The sequence below is a fragment of the Triticum aestivum genome, chromosome 6D, assembly GCF_018294505.1.
Source record: "Triticum aestivum cultivar Chinese Spring chromosome 6D, IWGSC CS RefSeq v2.1, whole genome shotgun sequence".
Classification (NCBI taxonomy): Eukaryota; Viridiplantae; Streptophyta; class Magnoliopsida; order Poales; family Poaceae; genus Triticum; species Triticum aestivum.
Window position 1 is genome coordinate 403,977,500 of NC_057811.1, and position 18,877 is coordinate 403,996,376.

At 46.1% G+C, this 18,877-nt stretch overlaps 2 protein-coding genes across 2 annotated transcripts; one reads left to right on the top strand and one right to left on the bottom strand.

The window, feature by feature from the left end:
* The first annotated feature begins 692 nt into the window (after positions 1-692).
* Positions 693-2,026, top strand: LOC123142643 (uncharacterized). The gene has a single exon (XM_044561465.1). It carries the CDS (start codon positions 693-695, stop codon positions 1,725-1,727), a length of 1,035 nt encoding a protein of 344 aa, XP_044417400.1. The 3' UTR covers positions 1,728-2,026.
* A 7,900-nt stretch (positions 2,027-9,926) lies between these two features.
* LOC123145399 (zinc finger protein CONSTANS-LIKE 16) lies at positions 9,927-11,906 on the bottom strand. Its single transcript, XM_044564802.1, has 2 exons — positions 10,678-11,906; positions 9,927-10,596 (listed from the first exon to the last, which is right to left on the bottom strand). The coding sequence occupies exons 1-2, from the start codon at positions 11,722-11,724 to the stop codon at positions 10,345-10,347; spliced, it is 1,299 nt and encodes a 432-aa protein (XP_044420737.1). The 5' UTR covers positions 11,725-11,906; the 3' UTR covers positions 9,927-10,344.
* Between the last annotated feature and the right edge of the window lie 6,971 nt (positions 11,907-18,877).

Consider the following 18,877-nt stretch of genomic DNA (forward strand, 5'->3'; position numbering starts at 1 on the left):
GTTACTTAAAACCGGGTGGTTTACTTTGAGTTTAGTGGGGATTAGCCCGTAAGAAATTTTTTCGTACGTTTAAAATTTCTGCTATTGTCAATTTGAGATGATGCACTACTACTCCCTTGTTCCTAAATATATGTCTTTTTAGAGATTTCAACAAGTGATTACATACGTAGCAAAATGAGTGAATCTATACTCCAAAATATGTCTATATACATCCGTATGTGGTTGTTTATTTGAAATAAAAAAAACTTACATTTAAGAACGAAGGGAGTAGATGTGAGGCATGCTGGTTTGGTCTGCTCGTAGACTAGGCGGCTAGGCGCTCAGCCCACCAGTTAAAAAAAGGGGTCTGGTTAATTAAGAGTAGGTCATTTAGCCGAATGAAAGCTCGACAAGTAAGCTAATCCGTAAAGTTCCGTCGATTTAGTCCGTGTGTCCAGCATTTTTGTAAAACCTCATACCGTAAATTCGGCAGAACATTATTCATCACAGTGCTCTTATACACCATTTTTTATAGTCACACCGCGTTAAACGGTCAGGATACCCACCTTCGTGGCTATTATGACTCTGTCACACCACCAATTATCAAAGTCTCCCCATATAAAACTATGTTCATTCATTACTATTAGTCGCGAGTCGCCACGCGTTATCCAAACCCCTGCCTTACCCATACCCAGTTGCCGGCCCTCCTTGCTATGCCCAAAGCACTATATATCTGCGCGTCTCTCTTCTCTCAGCATCATCGCGGTCGTTTGAAGCTAGCTACTCAACCCATAGCCATGGCAACCAGTCAAAGCACGGCACCTTCGTTCTTCAACTTCCTAAAGGAAGGCGTCCGCCTCCCGACCCGCAACCGGAGGCTCTTCATAGCGGTCGGCGCCATCATCATCGCCTCCACCGCGCTGCTCCTCCTCGGCAGCGACCTCGCCCTCCAGCCCCTCGCCGACGAGATCCAGCTCGACGTCAAGGCGCTAAACGGCACCGACCCCGGCAGCCTGGAGTACGCCAAGCTCGTACAGGAGATCCAGAATGACACCAAGGAGCTCCTGCTCGTAGGCGCGGTGTACCTCCTCTTCGCGATCGTCGTCAGCTCCGCCGTCCGGATCATCCTCCTCTTCGCCACCGTCTTGACGTACTCCGGCGAGCAGCGTGCTACCTTCAGCGAGCTCCTAGGAAAAGCTAAGGCGCAGCTGAAGGGCCCCCTGCTCACGCTCGCCTTCGTCTACGTCCTGGAGATCGTCTACATCGTGTTTCTGGCGTTGATGGGGGCACTTCTCGTTGTTCTCATGGCGAAGCAGTACTTCGTGTTGCTCATCCTGGCGTCGCTGCTAGTCCTCTCCGCGGCCATCTCCCTCGTCTACTTCTCCTTCGTCTGCTCTTTCAGCGTCGTCGTGGCGGTGGCCGAGCCCGGCTGCCAAGGGGCAGCCGCGTTATGCAGGGCGTGTAGGCTGGCGAAGGGGAAGAAGTGGCAGGTCGTGCTGTACGTCGCCGTTACCTGTGCCCTGGCCAGCGTCCTTTCGCCGGTGCACACGCTCGCGACGACTTGCGCGGGTAATAGCGTGGCTCTTGGGTTGCTCCTAGGTTTTGTGTACGCCGTTCTGATGGCACTCGTGCAGTTGTTCGCCGTCTGCGCCATGACCGCGTTCTACTACGAGCGCAGGGAGAACATCGACAGCCAGCTGGGGGATACTGCATACGCCAAGTTATCAACGGAAGAAGCAAACGCTTGATCATTCTACTTGTCACAACGATTGGTGGTGGCATGTAATTGACTTGCTTGTATATTACTATTCCCTCCGTTCCTAAATATTTGTCTTTTTAGAGATTTCAAATGGACTACCACATACGGATGTATATAGACATATTTTAGAGTGTAGATTCACTCATTTTGCTCCGTATGTAGTCATTTGTTGAAATCTCTAAAAAAACAAATATTTAAGAACGAAGGGAGTATATGTTTATTTTTCGGCATGCTCCTACTATATGTAATATATACTTTCTTGCACAACTATATACGACCTTTTGGACATGACATATTGTACGTAAAAAATCTTTATATATTTTAACTGCCCAAAATTATAGGGTGTGGTTAGGTCTCAATCGACTGAGATTTAATGTCTCAGTTAAGTGACATAACATGTAAGAGAGAAAAAAAACTGATTTTTTTGCACGGATCTCAATGCTCACAAATATAGCATCAACTGAGAATTAATGAAGTCTCAGTCGACTTAGACTTAGCAATACCGAAAATTATATTTTGACCCTCAAAATTCTTGTAAAATACAAGTGCTTAATCCGCTAAGGGAATAGAGAACCTTCCTTTTTTTGAAACTTGAAATAGAGAACCTCCTAGATGGAATCAAACTTCTCGGTACTATCGAGGTATAAATCACATTTCTCAAGTGAAAATACTATCACTATTAGGGACTATGAAAATTACTTTCATTAGGGCATCCCCAACGCCAACCCTAAAACCGACCGCATACGTCCGGATCGCACGGTCTGGATGTGTTGTGTCATACAACGCGGGCCTGTATCGGTCCGCCGAGCGGTTCAGACCACTTTTTCCAGGACCAATTTGCACAAGCAAAATATGTTTCACCCACATGATTGTAGATCGTAGCTTGGAAATCGAAACCATGTTTCGTCTTAAGGTAAGCAGTCCTCTCAGGAACCTCATCCATGTCAGGGAAACAGAGCTTCTCAGCAAAATATGTTTCACCCACATGATTGTAGATCGTAGCTTGGAAAATGAAACCATGTTTCGTCTTTAAGGTAAGCAGTCCTCTCAGGAACCTCATTCATGTCAGGGAAATAGAGCTTCTCTAGGACATAAAGCCTTGCATAGCAGGGGATAATCTAGTGGAATTATATAAAAAATAGAAATTACACATTAAAGTGAAAATCTTAAGAAATATAAATTAAGAAGGAAATATGTGCAACAATTATTGAAACTAATTACCGTATGATATATGTAGCCCTCTTTAAGTGTTAGGGAGAAGAAACAACCGTTCTCTAGATGAGGATCGTCACACATACCCCTGTTGTCGGGCTAATTTTTTTTAAATAATATATTTTTTATTAATTTTCATAAATATTACGCTGGGTAAATTTTTTTCAAAAATAATACACCGTCGGCCCGCTGCAGGCCGACTGGGCCTAGTCGGCCCACAGCAGGCCGATTGGACTCCAGTCGGCCTACAGCTGGCCGACTGGCCCCTGTCGGCCCACTATGGGCTGATTGGGTCTGAAGCTAATTGGCTCGCTGTGGGCTAATTGTTTTTGCAAAAAAAAGTAGGCATAAAAAATATATGTTTAAAAAAATGTTAATTATGTAATTAAAAAATGTTAAACTTGTATCAAAAATGTTCCTGATGTATACAAAAATATACAATATATATATATGCAAAAAAGTTGACTAAAAATATGTTTTAAAAAGTGTTAATCATGTATTTAAAAATTGTTAAATGTGTGTATAAAAAATGTTCCTTATCTATACAAAAAATATAGAATGTGTATGAAAAAAAGTTGATACCAAAAAAATATGTTTCAAAAAAAATGTTAATCATGTATTTGAAAAAATGTTCCTTATCTATACAAAAAAATATAGAATGTGTATGAAAAAAAGTTGACACCAAAAAATTATGTTTGAAAAAAATGTTAATCATGTATTTGAAAAAATTCAATGAGTACACAAAAATGTTTCATGTATTGGAATGAAAGGTTAAACGTGTATAAAAAAATGTTCCAGCTCCGGATCCGGTATGGGAGCATCACGGACCTAAGCATGATTGGTTGCTCTTTTTGTATGGAACTGGAACATTTTTTTCAAACATATTTTTTTGGTGTCAACTTTTTTTCATACACATTCTATATTTTTTGAATAGATAAGAAACATTTTTTATACACACATTTAACAATTTTTAATCATGTATTTGAAAAAATGTCAACTTTTCAAACATATTTTTTTGCTGTCAACTTTTTTTCATACACATTCTATATTTTTTGTATAAATAAGGAACATTTTTTACACACACATTTAACAATTTTTAAATACATGCTTAACACTTTTTAAAACATATTTTTTATGTCAACTTTTTTGCATATATATTGTATTTTTTTTTATACATCAGGAACATTTTTTTATACACGTTTAACATTTTTTAATTACATGATTAACATTTTTTTAAACATATATTTTTGATGCCTACTTTTTTTGCAAAAACAATTAGCCCACAGCGAGCCAATTAGCTTCAGTCGGCCCATAGTGGGCCGACAGGACGCAATCAGCCCACAGTGGGCCGACAGGGGCCAGTCGGCAGCTGTAGGCCAACTGGAATCCAATTGGCCTGCTGTGGGCCGACTAGGCCCAGTCGGCCTGCAGCGGGCCAACGGTGTATTATTTTAAAAAAAAATTATCCAGCGTAATGTTTATGAAAATTAATTAAAAAATGTATTATTTAGAAAAAATAGCTGTTGTCGGAACAGTTGTGACACTCGGGGATCTCATTCAGCTCATCCTCATCCATTTTGTCTGTTCATAAATGAAAGATAAACTCGGCGGAAAAAATATGTCTTAACGGTGAGGTGCGGACGTTCACGGATTACCAACACTACTAGATAATCTAGTACAACGATACATATAAGCAGGCTTATGAAGTCTACAAAATTAGGTTCTACAAAAATTTTGGCATGACCTATGCTTAATAATGGACATATTAAGTGCTAGAAATTTGGCGAAACGGTGACAAATCAACGTTTCGCCAAAATATTAGCACTCGCTATGAATCCCTATAAAGAATTGAAGAAATGTACTACAACACGATATGACTCACAAATCAATTCCTAGAACATGCAGATACATAAATTTAAAATGGCCGGAAAATTTTGGCATGACCTCTGCTCTAAAATGGACATATTGAGTGCTAAAAATATGGCGAAACGGAAATAAATCAACATTTTGCCAAAACATAAGCGCTTATTATGAATACTGTAAACATGAACCTATATAAGAATTGAAGACATCTACTACAACACAATACGAATCGAAAACTAAATGGAACCTTAAACATGAACCTATATGAAAACTAAATTAATTACAACACAATACAAATCAACGTTACAATCTACGATCTACTGACTTTGTTGTAGCCCTAACCCCTACCATTGCAAGATTAAACCTAGCCCCTACCAATGTGGGTGGGGGCCACGACCGTGGGTGTGGGTGGCGGCCACGACCTATGGGTGGTGTTGGTGGCGACCACGGCCGTGGGTGTGGGTGGCAACCGTGGCCGTGGGTGTGGGTGATTGCGGAATGAGAGGCGGGGGCGGTCATGGCTTACCGGTCAGGACGGGCGATAAGGGACGGGGGCGGCGACGAGGACGGCGGGGCCGACGGCGGCTGCGGACGGTGAGGAGGATAGTGAGGGCGACGTGGGCGGCGAGGACGAGGCGATGGCGCGAAGAGAGAGATGGGAAGAGCGAGAGTGAGTGAGTGAGTGAAGTGGTGGGGAGGGTCGCGCGCGTGTATGGATAACGTTTGGCGGTGCGACGGGCGAGACAGAAGGCCCGCTACTGCTACTTTCGAGTGGTAGGAGGCTTTGCATACCCGCCACAGGCAGAGTTTTTATTTTCGGCCAAAATTCGACCATCTCGGCCTGGCCCGGTTGATGCCTTTACCGGCCGAATATTTCCAGCCCAATTTGATTTTTTCAACTCAACCCAAGTTCTGTAGCCTTCTCATATGCTTTGCCTCAGTTAAAACGCTCGAACCATATAGCCAGACCCTGACGAAGATGAAACCGAATGCAAAGTTTCATCCCCCACGGAGCTCGTTTACGGTTTGGATATTGTTGGGGAACGTAGCAGAAATTCAAAATTTTCTACGCATCACCAAGATCAATCTATGGAGTAATCTAGCAACGAGGGGGAGGGGAGTGCATCTACATATCCTTGTAGATCGCGATGCGGAAGCGTTGCAAGAACGCGGATGAGGGAGTCGTACTCGTAGCGATTCAGATCGCGGTTGATTCCGATCTAAGCGCCGAACCACGGCGCCTCCGCATTCAACACACGTGCAGCCCGGTGACGTCTCCCACGCCTTGATCCAGCAAGGAGAGAGGGAGAGGTTGGGGAAGACTCCATCCAACAGCAGCACGACGGCGTGGTGGTGATGGAGGAGCGTGGCAATCCCGCAGGGCTTCGCCAAGCACCGCGGGAGAGGAGGAGGAGGGAGAGGGGTAGGGCTGCGCCGAAAGAGAGACGTTCTCATGTCTCGGGCAGCCCCAAACCTCAACTATATATAGGGGGGAAGGGGGCTGCGCCCCCACTAGGGTTCCCACCCCAAGGGGAGGCGGCCAGCCCTAGATCCCATCCAAGGGGGGCGGCCAAGGGGAGGAGAGAGGGGGGCGCCCCACTAGATGGGCCTTAGGCCCATCTGAGACTAGGGTTTGCCCCCTCCCACTCTCCCATGCGCCTTGGGCCTTGGTGGGGGGGCGCACCAGCCCACCTGGGGCTGGTACCCACCCACACTTGGCCCACGCAGCCTTCTGGGGCTGGTGGCCCCACTTGGTGGACCCCCGGGACCCTCCCGGTGGTCCCGGTACATTACCGATATCACCCGAAACTTTTCCGGTGACCAAAACAGGACTTCCCATATATAAAAATTTACCTCCGGACCATTCCGGAACTCCTCGTGACGTCCGGGATCTCATCCGGGACTCCGAACAACATTCGGTAACCACGTACATACTTTCCCTATAACCCTAGCGTCATCGAACCTTAAGTGTGTAGACCCTACGGGTTCGGGAATCATGCAGACATGACCGAGACGTTCTCCGGTCAATAACCAACAGCGGGATCTGGATACCCATGTTGGCTCCCACATGTTCCACGATAATCTCATCGGATGAACCACGATGTTGGGGATTCAATCAATCCCGTATACAATTCCCTTTGTCCATCGGTATGTTACTTGCCCGAGATTCGATCGTCGGTATCCCTATACCTTGTTCAATCTCGTTACCGGCAAGTCTCTTTACTCGTTCCGTAACTCACATCATCCCGTGATCAACTCCTTGGTCACATTGTGCACATTATGATGATGTCCTACCGAGTGGGCCCAGAGATACCTCTCCGTTTACACGGAGTGACAAATCCCAGTCTCGATTCGTGCCAACCCAACAGACCCTTTCGGAGATTCCTGTAGTGCACCTTTATAGCCACCCAGTTATGTTGTGACGTTTGGTACACCCAAAGCATTCCCACGGTATTCGGGAGTTGCACAATCTCATGGTCTAAGGAACTGATACTTGACATTAGAAAAGCTCTGAGCAAACAAACTACACGATCTTGTGCTAGGCTTAGGATTGGGTCTTGTCCATCACATCATTCTCCTAATGATGTGATCCCGTTATCAACGACATCCAATGTCCATGGTCAGGAAACCGTAACCATCTAGTGATCAACGAGCTAGTCAACTAGAGGCTTACTAGGGACATGGTGTTGTCTATGTATCCACACATGTATCTGAGTTTCCTATCAATACAATTCTAGCATGGATAATAAACGATTATCATGAACAAGGAAATATAATAATAACCTATTTATTATTACCTCTAGGGCATATTTCCAACAGATATATGGTTTACACACCCTACATGTGTTATACGCTTTGCCTCATTTAAATCAAACTTCATTTCTTAAAATCATTTTAAATTCAAACTTTCTCAGAGAATAGTACACACCATCCAAATCCTATGATCAAATTTGAGGACTTTTTTAGTTAGTTTTCCATTTTTGAGACATTAAATGACTTTTCGGCAACTAAAAGTGGCAGGACAACTCTATCGAGTAAGAAATAGCAGGTAAACGAGCTCCGAAAGGGATGAAACTTTGCATTCTATCTTCATTAGACACATGTAGAGTGTGTAAAACAAATTGAGGTTGTTACGCCAAAACCTTGATGCACATCGTGTACAAACCGAACACTCTCCCATAAAGTGTTAGGGTTTCGAACAAAAACCGCCGCCTAACATACACAACTACATTTTTTTAAATCATTTTAAATTCTAACTTTTTCTATGATCAGAACACACCATCAAAATCCCTATTATCAAATTTGAGGACTTTTTTAGTTGCCTTTCCATTTTTGAGGCATTAAATGACTTTCCTGCAACTAAAACTAGCTGGACGACCCTCTTGAGTAGGAAATAGCAGGTAAACAAGCTGCGAAAGGGATGAAACTTTGCATTCTGTCTTCATTAGACACATGTAGGTTGTGCAAAAAAATTGAGATCGTTACGGCAAAAACTTCGCGCACATCGTGTACAAACTAGACACTCTTCCACAAAGTTCAAGTCAGGGTGTTTTGAACGAAAACCGCCGCCTTACACACTATTTTTTTAATTATTTTAAATTCATTTTTTTCTATGATTAGTACACACCATCAAATTCCCTATGCTCAGATTTGAGGACTTTTTGAATTGGTTTCCCATTTTTTAGGCATTAAGTGACTTTCTGGCAACTAAAAATGGCATGCAGGACAACCTTCTCGAGTTAGAATAGCGGGTAAACGATCTTCGAAAAGGATGAAACTTTGCATTCTATCTTCATTTGATACATGTAGGGTGTGTAAAAAATATGAGATCGTTACGGCAAAAACTTGACTCACACATCATGTACAAACCGGACACTCTCCCACAAAGTGTCAAGGTTTCGAACGAAAACCGCCGCCATACACATACAACTACATTTTTGAAAATCATTTTAAATTCAAACTTTTTCTATAATTTGTGTACACCATACACACCATCAAAATCTCTGTGCTGAAATTTTTGGACCTAACATATGTGTGGCCGGCATTTACTAGTGCCCACCACAACTAACTTCTGGATATTTTGTTCTTTTGGTGGTTACAAACATTTAACTGTGGCGGGCATACGATCCGACCGCCACTGCTGCCTTATAAACCAGTGGCGGGTGGTCATAAGTGCCCGCCACTGATAGCATTCATCACCCGGGCAAATTTGGAAGAGTTTATGTGTGGTGGGTAAATTTGGAAGATACTAGGGGGGGGGGGGGGGTCGGTCGGAGAGCTGCTATTTTTTACTGCAATGGGGGTGGTAAACATCCTAAAAAGGTTACATCTTTTTTTCCCAATTCACCAATGTAGCAACACTAGGATGGGGCTAGTAACACTCATACAGACCTAGTGGTACTTACTCTAAGGTAATTGTTCACAAGGGTAAGGTGAATTCGAAACTTACTAGAGGATCTGTTTGTTCCTTGTGAATCTCTTCCCCAATCCCTGGTAATTTGTTTGATTCAGTGCTGACAAATGTGGTCTTCATAGGACGGAGAGAGGAGAGTTTGGGGGTTCTTTCGGAGCAACCGGGCGAAACAAAAAATTTCTGACAATTTTTTATGCTACCTGACAGTTTTCACTTTAGAACATGACAAATCATATACACAAGCATTGCAATTTTATCTGTTGTCACATGGTAATCTGATTGTCAGTTTTTTAGTGTCAAAAAGCTGATATCTAATTTTTAACATTTCCATAAATAAGTAATACCACTATCAAAAATTAAAGCTTTTGCATATACTTCCTTCGTTTCAAAATAAGTGTCGCTAGAGAACTAGCAATAAGCCTAGTGGCAAGGAAACACAGTGGCGTATCCTGCGCCCAGGGTTCAATCCCGTCGGAAGCGAATTTCTGATAACTCACCCAGATGGGCTTCTTCTATAAAAATATGTCTTGAGTGCCATTGTCCATGGATCTTTTTTTATAAATAAGTGTCGCTAATCTAGTACAACTTTGTATTAAGTCAGTGACACTTATTTCCCTTAAAAAAAAGAGTCAGAGTGACACTTATTGACGGAGGGAATATTATGTACTAACCTGCTGATATACACGGTACATGCAAGAGTTGCAACCAATTTATATACTTTAATTTATTACAATCATGTACAAATGTACAAGTGTACAAGTGCAACCATAAGATGCACGCAGAACCACCTATCCTTCTCTCATCTCTCACAGTAGAAACGGGAGAAAAAGGTCGCAAAAACCACCAACCCAAAACCATTTCTCATGGTGAGCTAACAAGCTCAGAAAACCTTTGTGTTCCCGACCCTTCTCCACTGCCGGAATCACCAAGGAAAGAAACGAAAAAAGACAATCATTCCTGACGAACAAAATAGACACTAATTAAAGCAGCTTCGACAAGTTTTGTGTGTGGGTGTGTGTAATTTCATGCGATGCACGTGACTCAGACGAGCACGACGCAATCTGTACCGCGCGCGCAGCAATCGACACGCACGGTGCAACGGCCTAGTTCGGCTAGGTCAGGTGACGGCGCACGGGGCGGCGGCCGCCGCGGCGCCGGTGCGCTTGACGAAGCGGCCCTTCATCCGGGGCCGCTTCTCCGCGTTCAGCTTCCGCACCTCGTAGCGTATCTTCTTGGCGAACAGCCGCGTCCGCCGCTTCTCCCGGTACCGCGACACCCGCGCCTCCCGCCACTCGTCCGTCCTCGGCCTCGGCGGCCACGCCGCCTCGCCATGCCGTCCTCCTCCTCCTCCTCCGGCCGTCCACATGCCCTACACCATGCACCATGGTTAAATATACAAGTTAACTGTATCGAGCATATAGTGAATTAAGCTGCAAAATCGTGCATGCACCGCGTGGTCGTGGAGCAACAAGTCGTCGAGCTGGCCGGGCGGCCGCCGCCCGTCGGTCCACGGCGAGCTGCCCCAGCTCTCCATGACCGCCTCGTAGTTCAGCCTAAGATCCAGGCTCCTTTTCAAGAACTGCGCATCGTCAACGGCGTCCCCGTTGCTCGCCGACGACGTCTTGTGCTCGAAACTGTCGTCGTCATCCACCAGTGTCGGCGGGCTGCCGCTGAACTCCCGCTTCAGGTCATGGCCAGACGCCAGAACGCCGTTGCTTCTGGAGACAAGGCCGCCGTCGGCCTCCACCTTTACCCGCCCGTCGTGTTCTCCCGGCGGCGATATGAGCCCTAGGGCCTCCATGTAGAACGAGTCCTCCATCTCGTTGCCGTCGTCCAGGCCTTGGCCGAGGAGCGCTTCCATGTCGGCCGCGAACTCCCTGAGATCGGCATCCGTCGGGCCGAAACTGGCGAAACAATCGGGGAGCTCCTGCACGGGGGACTGCTCGGCCATGAGCTCCTTCGCGTCTTCCACGGCGCCTTCGACGTCCTCACTGTGGCGTGAGTCATCGATCGGCGGCGGCGAGCAGAACTCGGCGAGGGCGGGATCAAAGACCGGCACGCGGTAGAGCAGCTGCTCCTCCTCGGGCGCACTCCGCTCGTCCGACGTGGAGGACTCCCCGGCTCCCACCTCGGGCACCACGAGGCGCCTCGACAGCAGCTGCCCGACGCTCTTGACCGGCGGGCGCCGAGTACGCGCCTTCCTCTTCGGCCACGCCGGCGCGACGTCCAGGCACTTGGACGTCGTCGCCGGCGACCCCTTCACCGCGGCCACGCCCTCGGCCGGCAGCGGGGACGTCGCGCGCAGGCGGAGGCGCTCGTGCCGCCTGGCGAGCGGGTTCGCCGAGTGCACCGACGTGTCACATCCCTGGCACAGGAAGGCGTCGTCGGCCGCGCAGTACCACCGCGCGCGCCGCCGCATGCACCCGTCGCACGCACGCGCGGCCTTGCCGCCCACGGCCCCGCCGCCGCCGGCCGCCTTCTGGTCCGAGCCACCCATCTCCGCCGCCGCCAAAACGTACGACCACCTCCAGCGCAACAGCAATGCTTCTTCCGGTACCGTATAATCACAGCGATCCTAGCTGCTACCTACGATCGAGAAGATTGCGAGATAGAAATGACAAAAAAGTATCACCGGATTCGGAAGGCTATTTGCTGCGAGCGGCATGGCCCAGCAGGTGAGCTTTGCGCTTTGCGCTTTAGGCTCGCGGGGCGGGGCCCGCCCGCCGGCCTTATCTGTGCCCTGATTGGCTTACCGCTAATGCGCCATCCGATTCCATGATCTGTGATTGGCTGCGGCCAGATTTTGGGCGGGGGCCACCTCGCCTTGCTATCGACACGTCGGCGACGAGCCTGGTTAGCTGAAAAAGTCCTATCCTGTATGTATATATCCACATCGCCAGTCATCAGGTAGAAATGGGGAAATGAAATTGCACCAACGAAAAGCGTCACCGGTAAACTCCTGTCCATTAAAAAAAGAACTCTGGTGCCATTTAAATTCCGTACTGGAATTATTTGAGACGTACGTACGGTTAAAGGCAGCGCTTTTCGAATGATAAACTCCAGCCATTTCCCTGTAAAGTGGAAGCCAAATCTGTGGTGGCAATGATACCATCCTCCTGCGAAAATACAGCCTGCTCGAGGCCAGATTCGGCGTCGCTTGCAGAAAAAGTTGAGTTGGTACCGAAGAAGAAATAATGCAGGCGTAATAAGAGAGTCAGAGAGGCCAGCATGGGTTCAGAAAACACCACGTCGGGATACCTACGTTACCAGCCAAAATACCAAATCTGAAATCTGTCATATTCGGATAATGTTAGAGCATCTAAAGCCGGACTTGGCAAATACGACCACTCAAATGCCTGCGGACGCGTCCGGGCACGCCCGCGGGCGTATCCGGACGGACCTTCATTTTTTCTTCCGTGCATCCACATATCTTAAATCCGGACTCTTAAATCCATTAAATACATGCACGTCGATCATGCAACATAATGTCAACTTCTTCTCCGGGTGCTTCGAAATCATATGTGCTTCACAAGATTATTGAGTAGCTGCATGTGCACGTGCTGATTTCGAAGATTATGATGCATCTGCAGGAAGTTCATAAGCTGAGCCGCATCTTGATCTTCTGGGATTTCAACTTGTTCTCCGGGTGCTTCGAAATCATGGGCTTGGGCTACACTATCACCCTCATCCTCGACAATCATATTGTGAATAATACAACGTGTCATCAGCTGCCACAAAGTTTCCGATTTCCACATCATTGCAGCGCTCCGCACAATTCCCCAACGAGCTTGAAGCACACCAAATGCCCTCTCCACGTCCTTTATAGCCGCTTCTTGCATTGTTGCAAAGTGACTCTGTTTATTGCCACGCGGCTCGGATATGGTCTTCACAAACGCCGCCCATTGAGGATAGATACCATCGGCAAGATAGTACCCCATGTTGTAGTCCCGGCCGTTGATGGTGTAGTTGCACGGCGGTGATTCCCCATTGCAAAGCCTCCTAAACACCGGAGATCGTTGAAGCACATTGGTGTCGTTGTGAGAACCGGGCATTCCAAAGAAAGGATGCCAAATCCATAAGTCATGTGATGCCACCGCTTCTAGTATGATGGTGGCCTCTCTGGTGTGACCTTGATACAGTCCCCGCAGACCTTTGGGGCAGTTTTTCCATTGCCAATGCATGCAATCAATTGATCCGAGCATTCCTGGAAACCCCCTTGCCTCTTCAATAGCCAACAACTTCTCCGTGTCCTACGCATTTGGTTCGCTGAGATACTCCGGTCCAAACACCTCAACCACAACGCGAGCAAATTTGACAGTAGTCTTGAGGCATGTGATCTCCCCCATCTTGACCATCTCACCAACGGCGTCTGCAGCAGTACCAAGTGCAAGCATCCTCAGAGCAGCCGTGCACTTCTGCTTGGCCGAGAAAGAGAGTTGGCCACAGCAATCCCTTCTCAGCTTGAAGTAGTCGTCGTGTGCCTCCACTCCCTCCGCAATGCGCAAAAACAATGGTTTCTGCATGCGAAAACGGCGACGAAATCATGGATCATCCGGGAAAGCATGTGTGGGAGCAAAGTAGTCATTGTGCAGTCGCTTTACTCCGGACACCTTTTCCCAGTTGATCACTCTTCCCCCTTTAATTGAGCCCTTGAAGTTGAGAATATGCTCCACTTGCCGGTCCATTTCCTCTTGCATGCTCATGAGCATGATCATGTCCACTTCTTCGTCCGAATCCAACGAATCGAAGAACTCATCTTTAATCATTTGGTCAAGCTCCGTCGGTCCATACTCCTTGTCCGACGAAGCATCGGAATCCATCATTTACCTAACAAAATCACAATAATCCAGTCGGTCAATGTGTCAAATACATCAAGCGCAAGGCGGAGCCGGAGAGTTGCCGGACGTACCACGGTGGCGTCCGGGCCGGCGATAACGTCCACCGCGGCGAGGACGGGAGCGCTCTTCTGGAGCTGGCGGCGGAGAGCCTGGGAACAGCTGCGGAGCTGCGAGCCGGACGACGCGGAGGAGAAAGAACAGAGGAGACAGCTGAAGGAAATATGCCCTAGAGGCAATAATAAAGTTATTATTTATTTCCTTATTTCATGATAAATGTTTATTATTCATGCTAGAATTGTATTAACCGGAAACATAATACTTGTGTGAATACATAGACAAACAGAGTGTCACTAGTATGCCTCTACTTGACTAGCTCGTTGATCAAAGATGGTTATGTTTCCTAGCCATAGGCATGAGTTGTCATTTGATTAACGGGATCACATCATTAGGAGAATGATGTGATTGATTTGACCCATTCCGTTAGCTTAGCACTTGATCGTTTAGTATTCTGCTATTGCTTTCTTCATGACTTATACATGTTCCTATGACTATGAGATTATGCAACTCCCGTTTACCGGAGGAACACTTTGTGTGCTACCAAACGTCACAACGTAACTAGGTGATTATAAAGGTGCTCTACAGGTGTCTCCGAAGGTACTTGTTGGGTTGGCGTATTTCGAGATTAGGATTTGTCACTCCGATTGTCGGAGAGGTATCTCTGGGCCCACTCAGTAATGCACATCACTATAAGCCTTGCAAGCATTGTAACTAATGAGTTAGTTGTGGGATGATGTATTACGGAACGAGTAAAGAGACTTGTCGGTAGCGAGATTGAACTAGGTATTGAGATACCGACGATCGAATCTCGGGCAAGTAACATACCAATGACAAAGGGAACAACATATGTTGTTATGCGGTTTGACCGATAAAGATCTTTGTAGAATATGTGGGAGCCAATATGAGCATCCATGTTCCTCTATCGGTTATTGACCGGAGACGTGTCTCGGTCATGTCTACATTGTTCTCGAACTCGTAGGGTCCGCACGCTTAAAGTTCGATGACGGTTATATTATGAGTTTATGTGTTTTGATGTACCGAAGGTAGTTCGGAGTCCCAGATGATATCGGGGACATGACGAGGAGTCTCGAAATGGCCGAGACGTAAAGATTGATATATTGGACGACTATATTCAGACATCGGAAAGGTTCCGAGTGATTCGGGTATTTTTCGGAGTACCGGAGAGTTACGGGAATTCGCCGGGGAGTATATGGGCCTTATTGGGCTTTAAGGGAAAGAGAGAGGAGAGGCTGGGCGCCCCCCAAAGGCCTAGTCCGAATTGGACTAGGGGGAGGGGCTGCGCCCCCTCCTTCCTTCTCTTCTCTCTCCCCTTTCCTTGACTCCTACTCCTACTACTTGGAAGGGGGGGAATCCTACTCCCGGTGGGAGTAGGACTCCTCCTAGGGCGCGCCATAGAGAGGGCAGGCCCTCCCCCTCCTCCACTCCTTTATATACGGGGAGGGGGCACCCCTTGGAGACACAACAATTGATCTCTTGATCTTAGCCATGTGCGGTGCCCCCCTCCACCATAATCCACCTCGATAATATCGTAGCGGTGCTTAGGCGAAGCCCTGCATCGGTAGAACATCATCATCATCACCACACCGTCGTGCTGACGGAACTCTCCCTCAAAGCTCGGCTGGATCGGAGTTCGAGGGACGTCATCGAGCTGAACGTGTGCTGAACTCGGAGGTGCCGTGCGTTCGGTACTTGATCGGTCGGATTGTGAAGACGTACGACTACATCAACCGCGTTGTGCTAACGCTTCCGCTTTCGGTCTATGAGGGTACGTGGACAACACTCTCCCCTCTCGTTGCTATGCATCACCATGATCATGTGTGTGCATAGGAAATTTTTTGAAATTACTACGTTCCCCAACAGTGGCATCCGAGCCTGGTTTTATGCGTAGATGTTATATGCACGAGTAGAACACAAGTGAGTTGTGGGCAATACAAGTCATACTGCTTACCAGCATGTCACACTTTGGTTTGGCAGTATTGTTGGATGAAGCGGCCCGTACCGACATTACGCGTACGCTTACGCGAGACTGGTTCTACCGACGTGCTTTGCACACAGGTGGCTGGCGGGTGTCAGTTTCTACAACTTTAGTTAAACCGAGTGTGGCTACGCCCGGTCCTTGAGAAGGTTAAAACAGCACTAACTTGACGAACTATCGTTATGATTTTGATGCGTAGGTAAGAAAGGTTCTTGCTTAGCCCGTAGCAGCCACGTAAAACTTGCAATAACAAAGTAGAGGACGACTAACTTGTTTTTGCAGGGCATGTTGTGATGTGATATGGTCAAGGCATGATGCTAAATTTTATTGTATGAGATGATCATGTTTTGTAACCGAGTTATCGGCAACTGGCAGGAGCCATATGGTTGTCCCTTTATTGTATGCAATGTAATCGCCCTGTAATGCTTTACTTTATCACTAAGCGGTAGCGATAGTCGTAAAAGTATAAGTTGGCGAGACGACAACGATGCTACGATGGAGATCAAGGTGTCGCGCCCGTGACGATGGTGATCATGATGGTGCTTCAGAGATGGAGATCACAAGCACAAGATGATGATGGCCATATCATATCACTCACATTGATTGCATGTGATGTTTATCTTTTATGCATCTTATCTTGCTTTGATTGACGGTAGCATTATAAGATGATCTCTCACTAAATTATCAAGGTATAAGTGTTCTCCCTGAGTCTGCACCGTTGCGAAAGTTCTTCGTGCTGAGACACCACGTGATGATCGGGTGTGATAGGCTTTACATTCAAATACAACGGGTGCAAAACAGTTGCACACGCGGAATACTCAGGTTAAACTTGACGAGCCTAGCATATAACAGATATGGCCTCGGAACACTGAGACCGAAAGGTCGAGCGTGAATCATATAGTAGATATGATCAACATAGTGATGTTCACCATTGAAACTACTCCATCTCACGTGATGATCGGACATGGTTTAGTTGATTTGGATCACGTGATCACTTAGAGGATTAGAGGGATGTCTATCTAAGTGGGAGTTCTTAAGTAATATGATTAATTGAACTTAAATTTATCATGAACTTAGTCCTGGTAGTATTAGCATATCTATGTTGTAGATCAATAGCTCGCGTTTAGCTCCCCTGTTTTATTTTGATATATTCCTAGAGAAAACTAAGTTGAAAGATGTTAGTAGCAATGATGCGGACTTGGTCCGTGATCTGAGGATTAACATCATTGCTGCACAGAAGTATTATGTCCTTGATGCACCGCTAGGTGACAGAACTATTGCAGGAGCAGATGCAGACGTTATGAATGTTTTGACAAAAGCTCGGTATGATGACTACTTGATAGTTTAGTGCACCATGCTTTACGGCTTAGAACCGGGACTTCAAAAATGTTTTGAACGCCACGGAGCATATAAGATGTTCCAAGAGTTAAAATTGGTATTTCATACTCGTGCCCATGTCGAGAGGTATGAGACCTCTGACAGTACTTTGCCAATAAGATGGAGGAGAATAGCTCAACCAGTGAGCATGTGCTCAGATTGTCTGAGTACTACAATTACTTGAATCAAGTGGGAGTTAATCTTCCAGATAAGATAGTAATTGACAAAGTTCTCTAGTCACTATCACCAAGTTAATAGAACTTCGTGATGAACTATAATATGCAAGGGATGACGAAAGTAATTCCCGAGCTCTTCGTGATGCTGAGATCGGCGAAGGTAGAAATCAAGAAAAGAGCATCAAGTGTTGATGGTTAACAAGATCACTAGTTTCAAGAAAAGGACAAAGGGAACGAAGGGGAACTTCAAGAAGAACGGCAAGCAAGTTGCTGCTCAAGTGAAGAAGCCCAAGTTTGGACCTAAGCCTGAGACTAAGTGCTTCTACTGCAAAGGGACTGGTCACTGGAAGCGGAACTGCCCCAAGTATTTGGCAGATAAGAAGGATGGCAAAGTGAACAAAGGTATATTTGATATACATGTTATTGATGTGTACTTTACTAGTGTTTATAGCAACCCTTCAGTATTTGATACTAGTTCAGTTGCTAAGATTAGTAACTCGAAACGGGAGTTGCAGAATGAACATAGACTAGTTAAGGATGAAGTGACAATGTGTGTTGGAAGTGGTTCCAAGATTGATATGATCATCATCGCACACTCCCTATACTTTCGGGATTAGTGTTGAACCTAAATAAGTGTTATTTGGTGTTTGCGTTGAGCATGAATATGATTTGATCATGTTTATTGCAATACAGTTATTCATTTAAGTTAGAGAATAATTGTTGTTCTGTTTACATGAATAAAACCTTATATGGTTACTCACCCAATGAAAATGGTTCGTTGGATCTCGATCGTAGTGATACACATATTCATAATATTGAAACCAAAAGATGCAAAGTTAATTATGATAGTGCAACTTATTTGTGGCACTGCCATTTAGGTCATATTGGTGTAAAGCGCATGAAGAAACTCCATGCTGATGAGCTTTTGGAATCACTTGATTATGAATCATTTGATGCTTGCGAACCATGCCTTATGGGCAAGATGACTAAGACCCCGTTCTCCGGAACAATGGAGCGAGCAACTGACTTATTGGAAATAATACATACTGATGTATGCGATCCGATGAGTGTTGAGGCTCGCGGCGGGTATCGTTATTTTCTGACCTTCACAGATGATTTGAACAGATATGGGTATATCTACTTGATGAAACATAAGTCTGAAACATTTGAAAAGTTCAAAGAATTTCAGAGTGAAGTGGAAAATCA

Bases quoted from the DNA above. Each gene is read 5' to 3' on its own strand.
- LOC123145399 (XM_044564802.1), bottom strand. From the start codon at position 11,724: ATGGGTGGCTCGGACCAGAAGGCGGCCGGCGGCGGCGGGGCCGTGGGC. The intron at 10,597-10,677 runs GTGCATGCACGA...TGCATGGTGTAG, and splicing joins TGTTGCTCCACGACCACGCG to GGCATGTGGACGGCCGGAGG.
- LOC123142643 (XM_044561465.1), top strand. From the start codon at position 693: ATGCCCAAAGCACTATATATCTGCGCGTCTCTCTTCTCTCAGCATCAT.